A 22,020-nucleotide genomic window follows, 5' to 3' on the forward strand; every position below is an offset into this window, starting at 1 on the left:
TTGCTAAATTCAAAAAATCCGAGCAGATTGCCAGTTTTATTTTGTCATTTGTGATTTTGTTACATTATTAGAAAAATGAGTGAGTCCAGTGATGAGGAAGAAATTTTCTTACTTTATGTAGGATACATGTTCAATAAAAATGTGTCTCAAGGTAAAAGGAAGAGATTGTGGACCAGAAAATGGATCCCAGAAAGATCTCCACGGATTCACTGATAAAATGTAAGATCATATCGCAACTGTTGATTTTTTTTGGACACAACAATTTTCTTCGTACGGCTACTGAAGAATTTGAGAAACTACTTCACATAGTTGGACCTCATTTGCAGAAAGAAACAACGAAAATGAGGGTGCCTATATCGCCTAAAATTGGAATTATTGAGCAATTTTAACATTTTAATTTGCTGAATTGAAAATAATTTGAGCAACCACATTTATGCTATTTTAGCATATTTAAAAATGTTTTGGTGGGCCAAGTATTAGTTTATATCAATAAATAAGCGAAAATCTATTAATTCAAATGATTTTTAATGCAAAATAACGCATAGGAACAATTCATCTGAAAATTAAATTGAATTTACAAATTGAAAAATCCTAGTGTGATAGCACGGTTATAACACTGAGAAAAAAAAGAGGGTGCGATTAACTTTATTTCCTCATAACTTTAACACTTTTTAGGTGTAAAAATATATCAACATTTTTTAATGTTAATTTTACACCTTTTTAAGGGTAAAATTAACATGAAAAAGGGTAACTTTAACCCCCAATAGACCTAAAAAGTGTAATATTTACACCGATTTCGGATCAATACTGCAGGGAAAAATTAACATTTCTGGAATGTTATTTTAAATTTTTCGGATTTCTCTCACTCAGTGAATTGAAAAAATTGAGAAAATGCAAAAGAGAAACCGAATAGACTATTTAAGACTATCTCTTTAACATTCGCTACAATTTCTACAGAGAAAAATCCCCACTAACAAGGTCAATTCTTCTTCAATGGAGAACAATGAGCAAATTGCATAAAACTCCTCCGCATTGGGGGGAAAACCACAAAAAAATGCAATAAAAGTGACATTGTAATATGAATATATTGGTCAGAATTTCCATAATCTGAGCAAGAGGGGAATTGAAAATATGGGCAAAGGAATATTGGGCTATTGAAATTGAATTAACTTACCGACTGTTTGTCTGCACATTCGAAATTTGGATCATCCCAGGGCTTGAAGCTGCTGCCCATCTCAGTTGTGGTATTGGGTGAATCCTGCGGAGTAGCTGCGGTTGTCGTTATCGTTGGTGGTTCACTCAATTTAATGCAATCCAACTTTAGCACTTCGCAGTGGCTTTTATTGGGTTTCGTGCGAAATGACGAATTGCTGGCTGAATCACGTTCAAATTGCCTACTTGGCACTACAGTCTTGTTGCCCAGAGATTCACTAGAATAGTCCAATTTGGGCTGAAGTAGCTTCTGCTTCTGGATATTGCACTTTGGCTCAGACACCGAGTCACGATTCTTCCTCAATTCCTCAGCACTATGCCACTTATTCTTAACATCTTGATAGCTGTCGCTTGTTGTTGTAGATTCAGAAAAGCTCCTAATATCATCGTAGATATCATTAATATTCTCTGAGAGATTTTCTTCGCGCAATTTCTTCACAAGTTCTCGCTGTTCGCGCTCACGACGTTCATTGCGCTACAAGAAAAAGTTGAGAAGACAAGAGGCATTTATTCAATTTCGTCTAATTGAATTTTTTGACAATATTCCCACTTCTCCTTTTATCCTCTTCAAGAAAACTCGCATGACAAACACCCAAAGCTAGAATTTGATCCTAAAGAGCTTATTGAGTGATTTTTTGGGGGAAATGGGAAAGAAGAAGGAAGAGGAAAAGGAAAGTGAAAGTATAGATAAGATTATGGGAGCATTTTGAAACATTTTGCAGTAATTGAATTGTTTTCTTTCTCCTAGAGGAAGAGATGTAACAAGTAGATTTTCTATTTCTCCACTTTTTGTGTTGGAATTTAAACTTAATCTCTAATCCTCAATAAAATACTTTTTGGAAACTTATCCGTTTATCTAAGAATTTTGTCTTTTTTCATTTAATCACACGAAACGTTTTCTACAAATATTTTACTAAAATTCAAGAATTTTCTTAATGTAAAAAAGGTCGTAAAAATATCTAAAACAGATAGGGGAAGTACTCTTCCTTTCGACCGTTCATACCTTCGAATAATGTTAACACTAAACCTACCAAGACCCGGTCAAATTCCCCGATATAACTTTTTTAAATTTAATACACATTTAGCGGTACAATCTTACTATCAAACTTTATGAATTTCTTACTATATGTAATATATTTCTCTGTGTTTAAATTTTAATTTTTACCTATTTTCCAAGAAAAATTTGTTGATATTCCTACCCTACCGCAGTCTCTAATTTGACCGAGCCCGTTAGGAAAAAACAACCAAAAACGGTCGGTATAGGTTTAGTGGTAATTTTCTCTTATTTTTCCTAAGAGATTTACACATTTCTATTAAATATTAATTAGCTTATCATCAATATGATAATTACACGGTAATTATGTTTAAGTTTCTTAGGAAAAATTAGAAAAAAATCACATTATTCGAAGATATGAACGTTCGAAAAGAGAGCACTAAAATCCAAACTTAAATCAGTATTATATAGGGTAAAGTGCGCTACCTTCGACTGACTCTCGGACAATTCAATTTGCTTCCTATGTTCTCAATAGATTGGCCCTATTGCTCTTTTTTGGAAATTTGAGTCATTGAACTAGCTATTAAAATGTAATAATGTAGTGGGTAAAATTAATTAAAAACATATTAAAAAAATGAGTTGTTCGAAGCTTGAGTTGTCCGAAGGTAGCGCTCTTTTCCCTAAGTAATTTTAGTAATTTAGAAATTTGGGGGGAGCCGCCCATATCAATAAATTGCCTTTGGCAATGCGTCTCTGCTTCAAATTTCACTCCTCAGCCGTGTGCCTATAATAGTAGGGTAATTTAATTAATCCAATTATTCTTGTAATAGACAAAACAATATTGTATGTAAACAAATAATGCTTTTACACAGAGTGAAGAACCTTTTACCCGATTGGTTTAGGAGACTGGTTACCAAAGCTGAGATGACGACAAACGTATGATGTGAGATACGAAGTTGAATAAATCGACCACTCAGAATATAAGTCGAAGAACTCAATTTTTTACAAAAATCATTTTATTTGCTTTTTGGATACTTCTTTATACCCTCTACCTTTCCTGTGAATATTAATACTTGAAAGATAATTATTTTCAAATTTATAGAGATTTTAATTCTCAAAAATCCTATACTCTACATGTAAAATCTCAGCTTCAAATCAATATCCTGTAAAGTTTGCCTACTGCGAGTTATTCGTTTCTTATTCTGAGCGGTCGAAATAACAATAATAATAACTTATTGTTGCTGACGGATTTTTAAGCACTGTTGCTTAAATTGTTTAACCAATCTCAAACTTTAATGTTTTAATTTTAAGGATACATCGTTAAATGTTAAGACTGTTAAGTCCCGTTAAGACCCTTCAAAGGCGAGAGGGCCAAAAATTGGGGAACAGAAAAGAAAAAAAAACTTTTTGACTTTCAGAACTAGAGTAGAGTCCATTCTACTGTTTCAGGACAAAATTGTCCTTCCGGTGAGCGTCGGTGAGATGGATTTAATCCATAATTAAAACACTCAAGGTTCCAGAGCTTTTGACACTGTGTGTTTTAATTTTGGATTAGGCCATCTCACCGACGTTCACCGGAAGGACAATTTTATCCTGAAATAGCAGAATAAAACCTCACCATTGGTTTACTAACAAGAAACTAGAGTAGAGTGAGCCCTTTTCGCTATGTTAGCACTTTTTGGTCATCTAAGATAAAACAACTAATTTAAGGCATTTAAGTATAAGTGATACTTCAACACTAATATTAATGTTCTATTCTGATTTAACAGCTTGTTACGTCTCTTAATTATTTAAAATTAATTTTAAAACGAGTGCCGAAAAATACTGAAATAAGCGTAATTGGGGAAAATTACATATCTTTCAATGAAATTCACTAAAATTCTCGAAAATTATCCTAGATATATAAATTCGATCGCTCAGAATAAGAAACGAATAACTCGCATTAGATAAATTTTACAGGAGAGCGATTTGAAGCTGCAAAGTATAGGTTTTTTGAGATTTAAAATCTCTATAACTTTGAAAATAATTATCTTTTAAGTATAATATTCATAGGAAAGGTAGAGGGTATAAAGAGTACCCAAATAGCAAATAAAACGATTTTTGAAAAAAATCAAGTTGTTCGACTTATATTCTGAGTCGTTGATACATTTCTTCAAAGTATACACTTTCAAACAAATTTCACAATATTTTATACTTTAGAAAGTTAATAAAGCTTTGGGCCGGCGAAAAGTAATGACACTAACCTAAATTTAATTTACATACGGCCGTAGGAAAATTTTAATTTTTGGGTTGTCAGTGCCTTAATCTTTCTTAAAGGGTTAATGCTTTGAAGAAAATGGTTCCCAATGTATAGAGGTATTTAAGGCATCTACAGATTAGGAGCACTTTTCGTCAAGAATAGCTATTTTTTAAAGGAAATTGCTTATACCGCTGTAGGTGGAAACTTCAAAATTCTGTCAAAAATGCAATTTTTGACTAAAAGTGCTCCAATGTTTAAAGGTCTTTACGCATGATCTGATTTTGCAATCATATAAGATGCAGTATTATACATAACCCTTCTTTTTATTTTTTTTGGTTTATTTTGTAGAAGATTTAATTAATCGTCATTAATTTGATATATTATAATTAAAAATATCTTGAAAATCTGTACAATTACTTCACAATCATGTGAATAATACTGTATAATTAAAGGAAAAATGCATAGAAAACATAGCAGAGGTATTGAAAATATAATATTTTGATATTCACTTTATTTTGGGCAAAATTTGTCAAAACGAAAATTTCAATATTCACTATTTTCTAAAATAAAAGAGACTGAGGCTTGAAATTTTTCTTATAGATAGCCTTCATGAACCTTCTTAAGCTTACAAAGTTTCAAGGGATTCGAGGAAGAATTATGTAAAATAAAAAATAGTGAAATTTTGAGCATTATTTTTGGAATATTTGACTTACAGAAAATATCAATACTGATTAGCTCAATTTAAGCACATTTCTCGTTAACATAGAGAAAAATTATCTGCGACAAAGTTGTAGAGGAATAAATTTCTTATAAAAATATGTCTATTTGATATTTTTAACGCTTGCGAGAGTAAAACGTCACAAGAAGACTGACAAAATTTGACCCAGCAATTTTGAGAATCTCCACAAAATCGACATTTAGAAAATGATTCGAATATGCTCATTATAAAACGTTTAAGTTTTCTCACAAGGGAAGTACTCGAGTCATCAAATTCATATAAATCTGGGGCTTTGCTCAACTACGCAGAAAGGCATCAAATTAAACGTGGTATATTTAAAAAGTGTGAAATTTGTTTTTTTTTTTTTAAATTCTTCAAAGTTGAAAATGACACCTTACGCAGCACATAAAGAAAATTCGAATGAGATTGAAAGGGACGGTGGCTCAACGGTACAGCGCAGGACATTCAACGGGAGTGCCGCGGGTTCGATCCCTGGCTCCGTTGTTTTTTTTCCTTTTTTTAATATCTTTTTTTTTTTTTTCAATAAAAATTCTATTCTTTATTGAGTAGTATTATTGTAGTGTAAATTGCTTATAATGCCGAATGAAAATCCTCAACAAATTTTTAAAAGCGATGAAAGTGAAAGTAGAAGAATAAAATAAACTGTATTTACTTACAATCAGCTATCTGAGGATCGTTGTAAATATTATTTATAGTTTTTATTGAAATTTTATAAAAGATTAGAAAAGTCGAAGACCCAAACCATTTTTTTTAAATCATTTAGAAACCTGTGCTCAAATAAATGTTTAAGTCGTACTTTCAATCCATATGCTCTCGTTGAGATTGCGCTCTCTGTTTTAATGCTGTAATGTTTTATTGCATATATTTTAATTTAACCCTTTAAGGACGATTGGAACACCGGTGTCCCATAAAGCCATTTTTTCTTTATGTTTGTACGTAATTGCAAAGTAGAAGGTTGAAAGAATCTAGAATATTTTTTGCAGGTCTCTAGCTATTTGCTATATAGTAATTTTTTAAGCTAAAAAATGACGAATTTTTAAATTCTCATAATGAAAATTAATTTTAATTATTTTTTATATTTCCAAATATTTCTGAAGCAAAATCGTTTTGGGAAAAGAAACTACAATACTCAAACATAATATTTTTTATTAGAGTGAAAATTATCAATCATTGGTATCGTCAGAAAAATGACTTAAATTTTTGGGCTATTTTTGTTCCTGGCGTTCATAGAGACAAAAAATACAAAAAATCAGACTTTGTTGGATTTTCTAAGGTTAGATGTAAGACCTTTTACTGATTTTGTTTATCGGTTTCATTTTTATTGCTGATTTTCGGTTCTCGAAAACTGTCTCGTCGTTAAAGGGTTAATTTAAATTAAAATATTATATATTCAATGTATAATATATTTTTCAGTGTTCAATTTTAATTGTTTTCCTTCTTTCCAAAAAAAATTTGTTGAGTATCCTACCTACCGTGGTCTGTTATTTCGACCGACCGCGCTAAGGAAAAAAAACGACCAAAAACGGTTGTAAGGTTTAGTGTTAACTGGTCATAGTGTCTAGTATATTAAGATAAAATTTTCACAATTTCAAGATAATCAGGTTATTTAAATGGGAAAAACAATTCAGCACAATAAATTTACATTTTTTGTTATAATAATATCCAAGGGAACTCTATAAAATTCAATTAAATTTTTTTGAGGTTAAATTAAATTTTGAGTTCGTTAAAGGATTTCAGCTTGAATTGAGTTAAAAATGCAAATGAAATTGACACATTGACGCACAATTTACCTGGAAAAACAAACCCATCCCCCTTAAAAAAAAAGTCAAACAGAACCTCAGCCTAGCTTTTCAATTATGCATTAGGATTTTTTTTTTTTTTGAAGAGGAATAGGAGTATAGAGTGGGGAGAAAATCACGAAGGTGGAAAATGTCCTATGATATTGTAATTATTCACGTACCTCTGAACTGAATCCTTCCACAAGAATAGCAACAAGTAAATTGAAGAGGACGTAGTTGCCAAAAGTCATGAGGGCCACAAAATATAGAGCTGCCCAGTGGCTAGTCTTCTCCATTCCATTGAAAAGTACCACGTTCCAGTCCTCTTGTGTCAATATCTGAATGTTTCATGAATTGGAATCACTTTTATTAGTTGATGGTTCTTTCTGTTTAACTTTTTCAGTCAAACTAAACAACCCCTAGAACAATTGCATGCCATTTTTTATGCCTAATTGTCTCACTAAATAAAATTTTCTATTGACACAAACATTAGATTTCACTTTTGCTTGTTTTTTTTTGTCGTATTAGTAAATATAACACGTAAGTCCACACAAGAGAATATAACATTGAATTGACATTTTCCAGAAGAATTTTATAGCATAAACGTTCTGCATTAAAACATAATTTGAGACACATTTAATTTATAATAAAAAAGAGTTTAAAAAATATTAGTCATGTGCAATACATACAATTATTTAGTTGAGATTTTTGTTTTATTATTCATTAAAATGAATTTGAAAGAGAATTTTCTTTTTATTCAAAAAAAAACTTGTTGAATTTTTGTTAGCGACATGTCTGCAAAAATACACAAAATGTTAATTTTTCACGATTTTTCAGTGAATCAGTTGAAGAGCTCTTATCTAATGTTTTATGTATAATCCAATAATCTTTTGATGGATAAGACCAATTTTCTTAAAAGCACTAATTTTACTTGGGAAATTTAGTAAAGAGAATAAAATTAATTGGAAAATTACATTTTGCTATAAAAGACAGTACAAAGAGGACCTTGCGCTCACTTTAAATAATTAACCATCGAGATTATCTTGAACTTTCTTCATAAAATTTATTATATAGCGTTAGGGCAGAATCACAATGACTGTCAAGCTCCAGCCATCAAAACCAAAATTTCATCCATTTTGTCAAATTAAATGCACTTTTATCGCAATTTTTAGATAAATCTGCAATTATTCAGCTTGTCTATGAATAAAAAGGAGATATATCAAAATGATATAAGAAAATAAAAGAAAATAGTCATTAAAATAGATAAACAAAGGAACTTAACGAATATAAATCGTTCAGTTTAGTTAAGACACACACCGTGGTCACTGTTTTTCCTAATATTGCAATATTTCTTTATTATTTTCACTTTTATCAGATAAAAAAATCAATTTTAAAATTAGAAAACTGTTTAAAAAAGGTGAATTATACACGCATCAGAAGTCGTTCAATTTAGTTAAGACACACACCACGGTCACCGATTTTTAAGGCTATTGTTTTATTTTTTTATATTAACATCATTTCATGTATAATAATACAGAAACGTCAGCTCAATAATTAGAACGCATTTTATTGAAAATATTTGTTAACTATTATCTTATAACAAATTTTTCAGTTTAGCTAAAATACATACCAGGTTGACCAAATTTTACAGTATATTATCTTATTTATTACTTATTCTTACATATATTTAGACGCTTGCAAAATCGTTAAGTTTAGCCAAGACACAAACCTTGACCGCTGTCTTTTTTTAATATTGTTTGATTTTTCTGTTTCGTTTTTTGTATTATTTTCACTTTATATATCGAAACAAAGAGGGTAAGGTTTATAATTAGCAAACTGTTTTTGAGAAAAGTTTTTAAATTATTCACCGATCAAAAATCGTTCAGTTTAACTAAGACACGTACCTTTGTCTTCGTTTACTATACAATTTTGTGTATTTTTTGTTTTTTTTTTTCTTGGTATTTATTGGGGTAAGAAGAGCAAACCTAATAAACAAGTTCCAACAAATCTGAAAATTATTGTCGTACAAATACCGTTTAGAATATCTAAGACACACCGCAACTATCGTTCTTTCATAATTTTGTCTTGAAACTTTTTTATTTTAACATTATAAGGAGGGAGACCAAGCTTAATAATTAGGAAGCTCAATTTCAATCAAATTGTATTAATGCACAAAAAAATAGTTAAGTTTAGCTATGACACACACCTTATACGGGCTTCAGACCTAAGGCTTAGCCATCTGGCTTAAGTCCTTTAATTCCTTACAAGGCACTATATTTTAGGAAATTGTTGTTTAGGATTTTATATTAATGGCAAATATTCCATTAGATTTTAAAAATCAATAAAATTGCTTCTTATTTACATTTTTGAGACCTTCGGGAACTGGACTAAACCTCCAGTCTGAAGCCGGCATTAGTAACCGATTTTTAAGGCTATTTTATTGTTTCTTCATTTCTACCTTATTCTTAGATTATTTTCACGTTATAAAAATAAAGAAAGAAACCTAAGAATTTGCAAAATAACGTTTAAAGATATAATAACGCTCAGACAATCGTCACGTTTAGCCAAGACACAAACCTTGGCTACTTTCTTATTTTTCAATATCGTTAAATTTCTTCTGTTTTCTTATATTATTTCTACTTTGTGTATCATAATAAGAATAACAAGCTGAATAATTTTAAATTTCTTTGGAAAAATGCGATAAAAATGAGTAAAAGAGATTAAAATCGTTTGATGACATCAATAAAAACTTCACAGTCAATGTGATCCTGTCCTTAAAATAACTTTTAAAGGCCTGGAGAGATGCAAATCCATTCTCAAACGGAAACGCATTATAAAATGTGCAATTTTTTATTCAACACCGAAGCATTTTGTAATCCTCTTCCAAAACCAGTATACTTTGTGCATTTTATATTAAGCCAAGAAAAAAATTAAATGAATTTTAATATAAAAGAGATTCTATGGTATTTTAATAAGTTATGAATTCATAAGAGACTCTATAAAAACCTACTCTGCATAAAATAAAATAGCTGAATATTGAATTTTTAATTGCACTTCAGAAAGAAATTAAAAAGAACTTTATTATTTTTTAGGGATAGTCAAGCCATGACATGCGCTATCTTTTTCGCTGACTTCCTCTTTTTTTTAATAAAAGGCTCATCCGAGGTATTTCAACCTCATCAAATAATCCAAGATGCATTTTTCATGTCTAGAAGTGAAAAAAAAGAACTTTCTTTTCTGGCATATTCTTCTCTGACACATTTCACAAAAAGTGTTTGAAAATGCTCAATTTATGAAATGAAAAACCAGAAAGAACTTTCTCAGAACTTTTTTTTTTTGTGAGAGAACTTCTCTCGCTCCCAAAAAAAAATCCAGAACACTATGTAAATGTGTTGGAGAAAATGTAAAACTTCTAAATCTATTTTAATGCATTTTTTTCCAAGGGTGACGTTCTCAAGAGAAGATGCATCTAAAAGTGTTTCAAAAGTTTCTGGCAGTCTCTTGGTTTCTCTATTGGATGCACAAGAGAAATCTCCTATGGCTGTAAAACTACATTAAATAGCATTACGGATAAGAAAGAATAAGTTCTACCAAGCATTTATCACTAAAAAGGTGTTTCCTATATTCACTCTGCTAATACATAAATTATACAAGAAGATATTGCTCATTCCATAAGAGTTTCAGTGTTTTTCGTCGCTTTTGCAATTTTTATCATAAAGATTACAGAAGTACAGGACAAGGTTTTTTGACGATACACAGAAATTTGAAGTATTTAACCCTTGCTATGTTTAAAAAATAAAAATAAAATTAGGTGAAATTGTTAAGAATGTCATCTAATACAACAAATTAAAAAGAATATAAATTGCAACTTGAACTCTTGGTCGATTTTGAGAAGCAAGCCAAATAGTTTTTTTATTTACTTTGCACTCCGGGAGTGTCTACACCCCTGCTTTTCGCAAACTTTTCGAGGGCTTAAGGATGATTTAGAGATAGTCCTTAAATGCTAGAATTAAAGAAAGGTTACGAAAAGCAGGGGTACTAAGCACCCCCTGAGTGCAAAGTCACCCGCATCTACGGTACTTATGTCAATTTCATTCTGTATTCTGAATTTCAGTGTTAGTATACTTTTCAGATTATACGGAACATACGGAACCTAACCTAACCCAAGTAGCAAAATCTAATCCTCACGACGCGATATATTTTCTCATTTTATTCATTTAGTCATATCTGAGGCTCTTGAAAGTCTAATGATTGAATGTGGGGGAATCGCCAAAAAGAAATAATAACATGGAGAATCAGACTATACTAAGCACCTCATCGTTAACTAACGATTTTGATCCGAATATTGACGACCGAAATTTCCACCTTACAATCCCCGGAAACCATTTTTCTCACAAAATCTTCACATTTCAGACGATTTCTGAGAAATGTCACGCTATTTTTTCCGTCTGTTCGCCCATATGTTCGTCCAGCTGTTGCCAGTTCTAGGGGCCAAACGGTTAGAGATAGCGACTTGGGACATACGACTTGGGATTACACGATTAGCGCAATCTTAAATACTGATCTGGGCGATCACTGTAATTGTGGATTTGCCTCTCACGGTTAACTCGATGGTCATACTTATGCACCCCTACCAAATAGATTCAGGCTCATCTTTGAGATTTAGTCCGTAAAATTTTGCAGTAAAGATTTATCCCAAACAAATCCAGAGTATGAATTCTGAGATGTGTGAGTTTTTCACGTGAGAAACTCACTTCCTTTAAATCGTCTTTTCTAGGAGTTTCGTTAAGTTTTCAATTAACTCTTTCGTCTCCTTTGGGACTCTGGGTACCCATGGAAACAACAATTTTTTTAGACCATCTAGAATCGATAAAAATCCTATTCTTCTGGATAATTACAAATACAAACTATAAGGATGTCCAAATCTAGGATATTTTTTGCAGGATCCTAATTAACACCTGAGCTTAGATATTATTGGTCAAAAATCGTGAATTTTCGATTTTCTGCTTCCTTGCAGATATTGAATTGAATTGAATTGAATTGTTTTATTTCTTAATGCCCATATACACAAGGTACATCGTAGGACTATACATATCCTGACTTTTTTTTACATTTTTAGACCCAGGGTAGGAATTCTGAGATGCTGTGAGAATTTCATTTGACAGTTTCTGTGAAAGCTTCACGAAAGCGTCACAGAAAGCGATGACAACTTCCTGGACCACTTCCTGGACATCCCACAAGATACTGGTCAATAATTCTTCTGGTTTTAGTGATCAACATTGTAAAGGAGTCATTTGACACGCAAAAATAATTCACAAAATTGATACTATTGACTTTGAAAAATTGAAGTTTGTATCCTTTTCGTTCTTTTGGGGACGAGAGTACCCATGAGTTTTTCAATTTCCCAGAGGCGGAAAAAATTCTTTCTCTACAAAAGTATTGTATTTGACCACTAAGACTTACAATAAAGTGAGTTTTACTGAAATTCGTTCGCTGGATATGTTGTGGTCCGGAAAGAGTTAAAGTGTCATGTAAAACATTTACAGCACCTAGGAAAGCACGATATAGTTTTTGCAAAAGCTTCACAAAGCACTTACTAAAGGTGATGTCCGAGCCGTGAATTTCTCATGTGAGTAACTCACTCATCTCAGAATAAATGTTGAATTGAAGTATAAAGATAATTCGTATCTAACCGCTGTTTTCTAATATTTGAATGTGGAATAGAGCGAAGTTAAATTGTGAATTAACGCTTAAGCCAAATTTCTGAGCTTCTACATAGTGAGAAATTTTCTTCTAGATGGGGAATTTTGAAGTAAATCGCTTGCATTAAGCTGACCTAAATTGCATGAAAATGTACTACCATTTCGACGAAAAAAGTTCTCAAATGTCGAGACGTAGAGACCATTAGATAGATCTATACGTAGAATTCCACAGAAAATATGGTTCCATATGGTTCCATCCCAAATTGATACATCTCGCATTTATTTGAATTTAATATTAGAATTAAAGCTGCGTGTAACCCCGACACGTAACCCCTTAACCCTAGAATAATAAGAATTATGCCAATCTGGGGTTCTCCTAAAGTCATTCTTCGTTTTGATATTCAGTTCTAAATTTGCAGCTATTTTGATTGTTGTTAAACTTGTAAAATTTTAGTTATTCTTCTGATTTAGTATTAACGATGTGCAAACGAAATCTTCGTGACCTCATATCGTGTCTTTAGTCATGCAGTGCTACTTGGGAATCTAATATATCAAAATATTATACTAGTTTAATAGAAGAATGAAATGCAAAGAAGAATGAAAACTTAAGATAGACTAACTCGATTTAGTTCGTTTTCATAGAATTTTAAATATTTAATAAATAAATCTTTAAAAAAATTCAGGTGTCTTGAAGTGTTCCCCTCTTTACTGTTTTATGGGCTTTCTATTTTGTTAAAAAAGCCACGACATCAAAATATTTCAGTTTTAACAAAATTATACGAACGAAAAATAAATACAAAATGTGTATCGTCAAACAATCTTGCCCTATCAAGTCTTTTGGTAAATGTTTTTGTTCTAAACAGAGTGGGATGAGTTTTTGTCACAATTTATATTGCAGGATTGTGTGTTTTATACAACATAATATATATTGTGAATTTCATGAAACAATAAGAGCTTTCATCTTTTAGAAGCTTTTCATCTTCATATATTGTTGCTGTGTCAGTTTTGTGTATTCTTTTCTGCAGTAATGTTTGTTGTTTTTTTTTCTATTTATTTTTACCCAAAAAGAAAATCTATACATTTTTTTCTTCATAATTTGTTTGTTTTCTTTTTTTTGTCAGGTATATTTTTTCTAGTGGTGTGGTTATCAACAACTAAAAGGCCAAAGAGTCACTTGTGTTGTATCAAAATGAAAAGGAAAAAAAAGCTCACTGTACAGCATCACATATTTTGCAGACAAGGTGATAACATAGTCAATTAATCTCTTCTCAAAACTAATAAATAATTACTCAGCAAGTGCCTTTATCACCTTGTCGGTAAAATGTGCTTTTGACTCTTTGGTAAGAAGATGGTTTTAGCACGTCTAGCACAATGACTAAGACTTGTAGTGTTAGTGGTTTTATGTTAAAATATATATATAAAGATATACTGCAATATTCAACACAATAAATTATAAGTAATATGTTTTGATATATAGAATGGGATGTTAGCTTACTTGGAAAACTGTTACGGTCGCCCACAGTATGTTGTTAAAGTGTTTGCGATCACATTCACAGAGCGGATGCTTGCTTACAATCTCCGGACAAGTGCATTCCCTTTCTTGTCCAGTATGGTCCATAAATTTACAAAACTTACCCCCAAATAAGTACATACCAAGTATGCTACAACAACAATATTAGTTTATGGTTGGTTTTCGTTCTTTCTCTTCTCTCTTATACATTATAATAATTAAATAAGATTTTTCTTCCATTTTACTTTGTCAGTTTATGTCAAATAAAATAAAGGAATTACTATGTGGAAATTTTTTTTTCTTAATCAAACATTTTTGTTATATATAAAATGTTTTCTATCAATTAAGAATTTTGTCCTTGGTATTCTTATTCAATGATTATCATGATATTATAATAACATTACAAAGAAAATTGTAATGTCAATAAAACATAATTATAAGACAGTAACACAAAATTTTGATGGATCAGCTTCAATATTTTCTGTATTTTGTAATTTTCAGATTAAGTATTATCCATATGAAATTATATATTCAATCCCGGAAAGTATTTTAGTCTTATCGCATTCTCTGATTGTCTAAGCTTTTAGTGCTTTGGAAGCTCTCAGGCTTTAGCTAATCAATAAACACGATGGGTTTATAATATTTTATAGGATCAGAGATACATTTCCATGTGGATAATGTTTTACACCCAATAATGTAGACAAAAACAGAGGAAAATAAAACAAAAAATAATTTAATCAATATTGCGTGATATTGACTATCTTTTTTTGTATAATCTTGTTCTAAAATGTCATATAAAATTTATTTAAACAGTTTTTTAAGCCTAAAAACCAATTGTTTTTACAATGAAAGGAACTTCTAAAGTAAGGGCAAAATCACACTGGTCGTCAAATCTTTAGAGACATCGTTAAAGCTTTTAAGTTTTTTCGAAAAAAAAAACAATTATATATTTTTAATACAATTATCATAGAAAATAATAATAACCTTGTCTATCATATTCTTTGTGATCTTCTATAAAGATAACACCAGAAAACTATAAAGATTTATAGAAAATATAATAAAAAGTCAATGAATAAACATCATGTATGAAAAACGATCAGTTTAGCTAAGACACATACCACAGATATCATTTTTTCATAAAATATTTTCATTTGTTTATTTACAAAGTTTACTTAAGAGTAAGCTTTATAATTTTCCAATGTCTTTTTAATAAACTTTGTAAATGATGCATAAGAATCGTTCATTTTAGCGAAGACACACAACACAAAAACGGTTATTTCTGTTTGTTATTTCCTTACTGAGCTGGGTCATACAGCACGCACTTTTTCAATGTCTAATTTCCGGGGTTGATTGTTTATTATTTTAAAGAATCTGCAATGTATTGATAACCTGATAAAATCATTAATCAGGAAAATTAGTAATGACACAGTTCCCGGAGGAAAATTACGCTCTTTAGTCTAATTTGAGTTAAGAAATTATAAAAAGGATTTTATTTTGTATTTTTTTTCATTTTCTTTATTTTTGAATATGTTTTAGACATTGTCTAGGCAGGTATTTCGTCTATATACGAAAATATCGTTGAATCATTCCTAGTAGGGGAACCGGGATAAAATTGGCCACCAAATGACATTTTTCATTGCGTACGATTTGTAAAAAAATATCTGTATCAGGCTGATGAAAATTTTAATGAATAGGATGAGAGGTGTTTTTTTTCGAATGAATGGTGATTTCTTAATATTCTTTCTAAGGCACGCTATAACATCCTACTATCTAATACTGTTCGTGAGTAATTTTCCTCTGTCTCCCCAACGGATTTTAATGTCAAGGATTAAAAAGGCTTTAAAAAACGAATTTGTCAACCAAATGACGTCATTTTTGGGCTTCTTGAAAGGTCTTGAAATTTTTGGTAATACTCAATCGGTTCCAATCGATATATGAATAGGCAATGAATCAGTTATGAACTTTTGAGTATTTTTTATCCGAAAACCAATTGTGTCATAGGCGGTTTTTTGAGATCCTTATTAGTCAGTTCACATCGGCAAATGATGCGAAAGTACTTTTAATGTATTGCTTTTGGGCCAACTTTGAGAAAAACCGAAAAACATGGATTTTAGGGGACGGAGAGGGGTGTGTAAGGGAAAGAAAAAACATCTGGAGATATTTGCTTTTTTTTTGGGGGGTCATCGAAGATCGGAAGTCGATATCTTTTACCGTTTAAGGACGGTCACAAGTTGAAAAAAAGACGATTATAAACTGCTCTTTCTTTGAGTTCGAGCAGTAAAATCGATTAGTCGAAAGATACCGCACTTCTCCCAACTTTAGTAACTTTCTACATTATTTTAATGCCTTTATTGATTACTATTATTAGTACTAAAAGTGATATTAAAACTTTGTGGAAAAGAATGGTCCTAACTTAGGGTAATGATCTGGACAGACTTACTGTTTAAGCCCAGAGACGGCTTAATGGGAAATTGATAGGAACGCAGTCTTATCATTATCTTGATTTATTACGTTAAGCCGTCTTCGGGTTTCAGAACCAAGACTTAGCCGTATGACTTAACTGTTATAATTCCTAATCAGTCAAGATGTTTTGGAAAATTTAACTTAGGATTAGGTTATTAAGAAAGAATGATCTATTAGATTCTGAAAAGACAATATAATTGGTTGCCATTTAGGTTTGAGAGACCTACGGGAACTATTCTAAACCTCTAGTCTGAAGACCGCTTAAGGCGGTAGTAAACATAGGGTAGTTGCAAACGCTAATTTTTATGTCTACAGTCTACATTACTTGGACTTATGTCGACTACTTCTTCACTGAACAAGGATCTCTATAGTATCTAATGAATTCCATATAGGTTTGTCCTCTACTGAAGTCTAACATCTAATTAAAAATAATTCTCAGTGTTTACAACTACCCCATGATTCCGCCCTAGTTCCCCCTAAAGTCAGTTTTGCACATTGAACTAATAATACCCTTTAAGACCTATATAAGAATTTTAAAATAATAATTTTAAAAGTAAAATAAACAATCAGAGCAGTTGGTGTCTCGGCTAAACTGTACGATATTTACTTGTTTAGTGTTATTCTCAATATTTCTTATAATTTAAATTTGTTTTTTCCCAAACTTTTTGTAATATAGTGAATTTTGTTCAAAAAAGTTGTTCTACGAATGAATTTGAAAAAAACTAACAATTAAACAACAACAGTGATTATTTGACGATCAATGTGATTAAGCCTTAAAATCAAAAAAATAAATAAAATAGATGACCAATAAAATAAATCACAGTCTTCATGTATTTTTGTATATGATTATTTGTTCAACATAAAAATGCCATCGATATATATATATATTCTTCTTCAAGAAAGAGTTTTTAATTGGTGTATTAATTGGAAGGTCTTTTGGTGTGTTATTTATTTTACTGAGCTATAAAACATTTTTTTTAGCTTTATTTAGAGTTTGTACATTTTTTTTTAAATTTTCAAATTAATCATAAACTTAGGCATAAAATTTACTTTGGAAACAAAATAAAAAACAAAAATAAAGTTAAAAAAAAAACTTTAAAAAGAAAAATTAGACTTTCAGAAGGGGGAAAGTGTCGTGAAAGTAACTTTCAAAAAGTGTTAAGAGTTAGTGTAAAATGATAGTTTAGTATTTACACTGTTAGTGAAATGCTAAATATAAATAAATTATATTTAGAACATTGCATGCTCAATTTATTGATTTATTCCTCATGGGTGTTAAAAGAAGGCGAAAGTGTTATATAGTAATTACAAGGCTTTGTATTCTGTTTATGTACAAGTTACAAGTTATTACCAAAAAAAAAAGAATGCATAATAATCACGGAAATGTTGACACCTACCTTTCTGTCTCTTCAATTTCTTCCTTTCTTCCTTTTTTTATACCATCGCACAAGAAGCCAATTTAAGAATAAAACAATATATACATTTGTCACGACTTGGCGTTCTCACACGTCAAACTTTTCTGCTCTATTATTATTTTGTTCTGCTCACTCATAAATATTTATGAATATTTTACACGCAAGTCTGTTGCTTCATCATCCGTTAAGTATATAATTTACAAAAAAAATATATACAGCAAATTATATGATTGATGAAAGCAAAAGTGATAATTTTTTATTTGTATTGTATTTGCTCTTTTGCGATAGGACAAAAAAAGGAGAAAGAAAAGAACTTTTGACATTAAAATTACACGACTTTATAAAGTTAAAATTAAATAAAAAGACCATTAATAAACTTCTTATATTAGTGATAATGATTTTGGTTATATAAGTTATTGATTAAGTGCTTTATGATGGAATAATTTAAAGGATAACATTTAATTAAAAATAACTTTTATAGAGGTTCATTCCATTAAGATAGGATAGACTTTCTAATTAGAACTTTCTTTCAATTAAAGGCAACGTTCTCAGTTAGAGGTCATAAAACACGATGCAAATGTGAAATTTTGATAGTAACTTTCCAAAAATCACAGGTGAGTTCATAGATAAACTTTTCATGACTCAGAAAAGATTAATAAAAAAAATTATAAATTAAAAAAATAGCCTTGCAAAAAAAAATTCTCTGTGATTGAATTTCATCTTTGAGATTGAATAAAAAAGCCTTTACATTTTCCTCATCTTTTTTTTATAGTTTTATGCTTGATCTAATTTCTTTTTAACATCACACTTCGCAAATTATTTCTAAAACATATTCTCTGTGAGAAAATAACGCAAGGTCATCTCAAAAGAGAGGGAATGAATTTTACATACTGCTTCTGCTTATTACTAAAAAAATAAACAAAATTAACTTTTGTTCAGGATATTAATTAGAATGCCTCATAAATTGTTACATTTAATAAAAATTAATGTGGGAACAACAAAAAAATTATCTGCAAGGGAATTTTATAATTAGACCCTTTGATTAATAGTCGCATGAAACTAACTTTATTGTGAGGTGGTTGCATGCAACTGAAAAAAATGGTAGAACTTATTAAAATAAAATGAAATTACTTCTGTTGATAGGGAAAACCAACACAAAAAATGATTTTTATCAGGGCGTTTAAAACTAAATTCTATTAAAATTATTACTTGAATTTTCAGATATTTTCTGCAAATAGCAATTAAAATATAAAATTTTCGATAAATAAATTAAATAATAAATTTTTGAAAGAATACAGCAGCGTTATACAATCGCAGCAATTCGAAAATCAATTTCTTTGAACCAACTGGGAAATTATTCAAATGGTCTAAATAAAAAAAAGTATTTCAAATACACATAACCTCAAAATTGATTTATTTTTGCTTCAAAATTTCAGTCAAAATGTTTGTAATTTTTCATATTTTTCGATTTGGCTTCCACTTTGAAAATTATCTCAAATTCTCCATCAAAATGAGACATTTTGAAAGTTTTAGAGACAGAAAAAATATCCATTTGAACATTTGAATATCATTCCTAAGAGCACCTTACTTTTCAACTTAACTTTTCACCCCTTTTACCTGCTAATGAAATTACAAAATTATCATCTTTCAAACACAAGGTCAAAACAAAAATAAATAAAAAATGGCCCTATAATTTTCTAATCTCTCAAGAAGATATTAAAAATTCTACCTGGAATTTTCTAATCTAAAAAGATATTTAAAAAAAGATTTCTCGTTATTTTCCAACCCAAAAAGATGGAAGAAAAGCCTTCCCGCTATTTTTTTTAACTTAGAAATATAATAAAAAACAGTCTTCTCGTAATTTTCTAACCTAAAACTTCAAGAAAAGCCTTTTAATAATTTTCTAACCCAAAAAGATACTTAAAGACAGGCCTCCTCTTAATTTTCTAAGCTAAAAAGATATTTAAAAAGCCTTTCCGTAATTTTCTAATCTAAAAAGAATATATTTTAAAAATCCTCGTAATTTTCTAACCTAAAAATTTGAGAAATGCCTTCTGATAATTTTCTAACCTAAAAAGATATTTAAAAAAATGCCTTTTCGTAATTTTCTATACTAAAAAGATATTTAAAAAAGCCTTCCCGTAATTTTCTAATCTAAAAAAAAAATATTTTAAAAAAGCCTTCCTGTAATTTTCTAGCCTAAAAATTTTAGAAAGGCCTTCTCATAATTTTCTAACCTAAAAAGATATTTAAAAGAAAGGCCTTCCTGTAATTTTCTAACCCAAAAAGATATTAAAAAAGATTTTTCATAATTTCAAACCTAAAAAAAAATATTAGAAAATCCTACTCGTTATTTCTAACCTTGAAGGATTTTAAAAAAATGCCTTGTCATAAGTTTCTAACCTAAAAATATAAGAAATGCCTTCTGATAATTTTGTAACTAAAAAAGATATTTAAAGAAAAGCCTTCTCGTAATTCTCTAACCCAAAAAGATATTTTTAAAGAAGCCTTCTCGTTATTTTCTAACCTAAAGAAAAATAAACAAAAGCCTTTTCATAATTTTCTGACCCAAATAGATATTTAAAAAGCCCTCTTGTAATTTTCTAACCTAAAAAGAATTTTAAGAAAAACCTCATAATTCTCTAAACCAAAAAGATATTAAAAAAGGCCTTCCTGTAATTTTGCAACCTGTGAAGAACTTATTACAAAATACTTACTACTTTCTAACCTCTCAAGGAATTATTAAAGACTTTTTGTATCATTTTAACTCCTAAAAAAGATGTTTAAAAAATTATTTTAACTTTTTCTAACATTTTAAGAATTCATTTAAAAAAAGTATTCGAATAATTTTCTGATAAAAAAAGATATTATTAAATTCTTTCTATAGTATTCTAACCTCTAAAAAAAATTTTACAACATTTTTCCTACAAATTTCTAATCTCTAAGGAAGTACTTGAAAAAAATCTTTCTACGCTTCTGCAGTCTCTAAAGAAGAATTTAAAAAAGAACTAACCTTTTATTGTTCTAACCTCAAAAGGAGTTATCAAAAAGATCAAACTTATTAGTAATATTTAGATAAAACTGTTCAAACCCATATCTTTCCTAAAAAAAGTGTTTATGTTTTTTTTATATTAGAGTGGCATGAAATTTAAAATTTTAAAAATTTCGTCAGTTTCATGTGACTTTTCTTTTAAATCTCAAACGTCCAATTTACAAAATTCCCCGCCAAAAAAATGTGAACACAAAGTGATTAAATAAAATGAAAACCATACAGCAGGGATAACATTAAAAACTTGCATAGCAGTCAATATCATAGACATAGTTATAATAAAATATACAGATATATTTTATAATATAGGGGCATAATTTCAATAAAAACGAAGATTTGGAAAAATTTTGTTCTTTTTTTTCGGGGTATAGTGAATTGATATTAACAGATGGGAATATCAATATATAAAAAAAATCAAGACATAAGATTTATTTTGTAAACTACCTGAAAAACTGTAACGAGAGCCCACAATAAGCTGTCAAAGTTTTTTCGATCGCATTGCCTCTCGCCACCGATTAACTCGCAGAACTTGCATCCAAAAAGGTTCATACCGAGGATACTATATTTGGTAAATTTAAAATAACATAAAAGATGATTTTATCAGAGAAAAAATTGAGAAAAAAAGAGAAAACATTTTCTTTTACCGATCACGACACTTAGTAAATTAGATTTTTTTTGAGTTATTTTTACATGATTTCTTTTAGGTTATTTGGTTTTTATTAAAAAGTTTTTTAAGACACATTTTTTTGGTGATGAGAACTAAAATTCTACGCAAAAAACGGTTAATTCATGGAAAGAAGAGCTTTCATTTTATCTACCAGAGAGACAGAGAAGAAAAAGAGAAAATTATGGAAGACGTTGAAATATCTTTTGACGACTAATATTCTAAAAAGAAAGGGGTTTATCTACAAACTAAATT

The 22,020-nt window shown here is 29.9% G+C and overlaps 1 protein-coding gene across 1 annotated transcript in view; it reads right to left on the reverse strand.

Moving 5' to 3' along the window:
* Positions 1-22,020, reverse strand: part of LOC129804473 (voltage-dependent T-type calcium channel subunit alpha-1G) — a 133,050-nt gene that overhangs the window by 21,969 nt on the left and 89,061 nt on the right. Inside the window, exons 13-15 of the mRNA XM_055851805.1 lie at positions 14,160-14,325; positions 7,145-7,300; positions 1,175-1,687 (exon numbers count right to left, since the gene is read on the reverse strand). Of these exons, the coding sequence (XP_055707780.1) occupies positions 1,175-1,687; positions 7,145-7,300; positions 14,160-14,325 (835 nt within the window). The remainder of the gene's footprint in view (positions 1-1,174; positions 1,688-7,144; positions 7,301-14,159; positions 14,326-22,020) is intronic.

The sequence above is a fragment of the Phlebotomus papatasi genome, chromosome 1 (assembly GCF_024763615.1).
Source record: "Phlebotomus papatasi isolate M1 chromosome 1, Ppap_2.1, whole genome shotgun sequence".
Lineage (NCBI taxonomy): Eukaryota > Metazoa > Arthropoda > Insecta > Diptera > Psychodidae > Phlebotomus > Phlebotomus papatasi.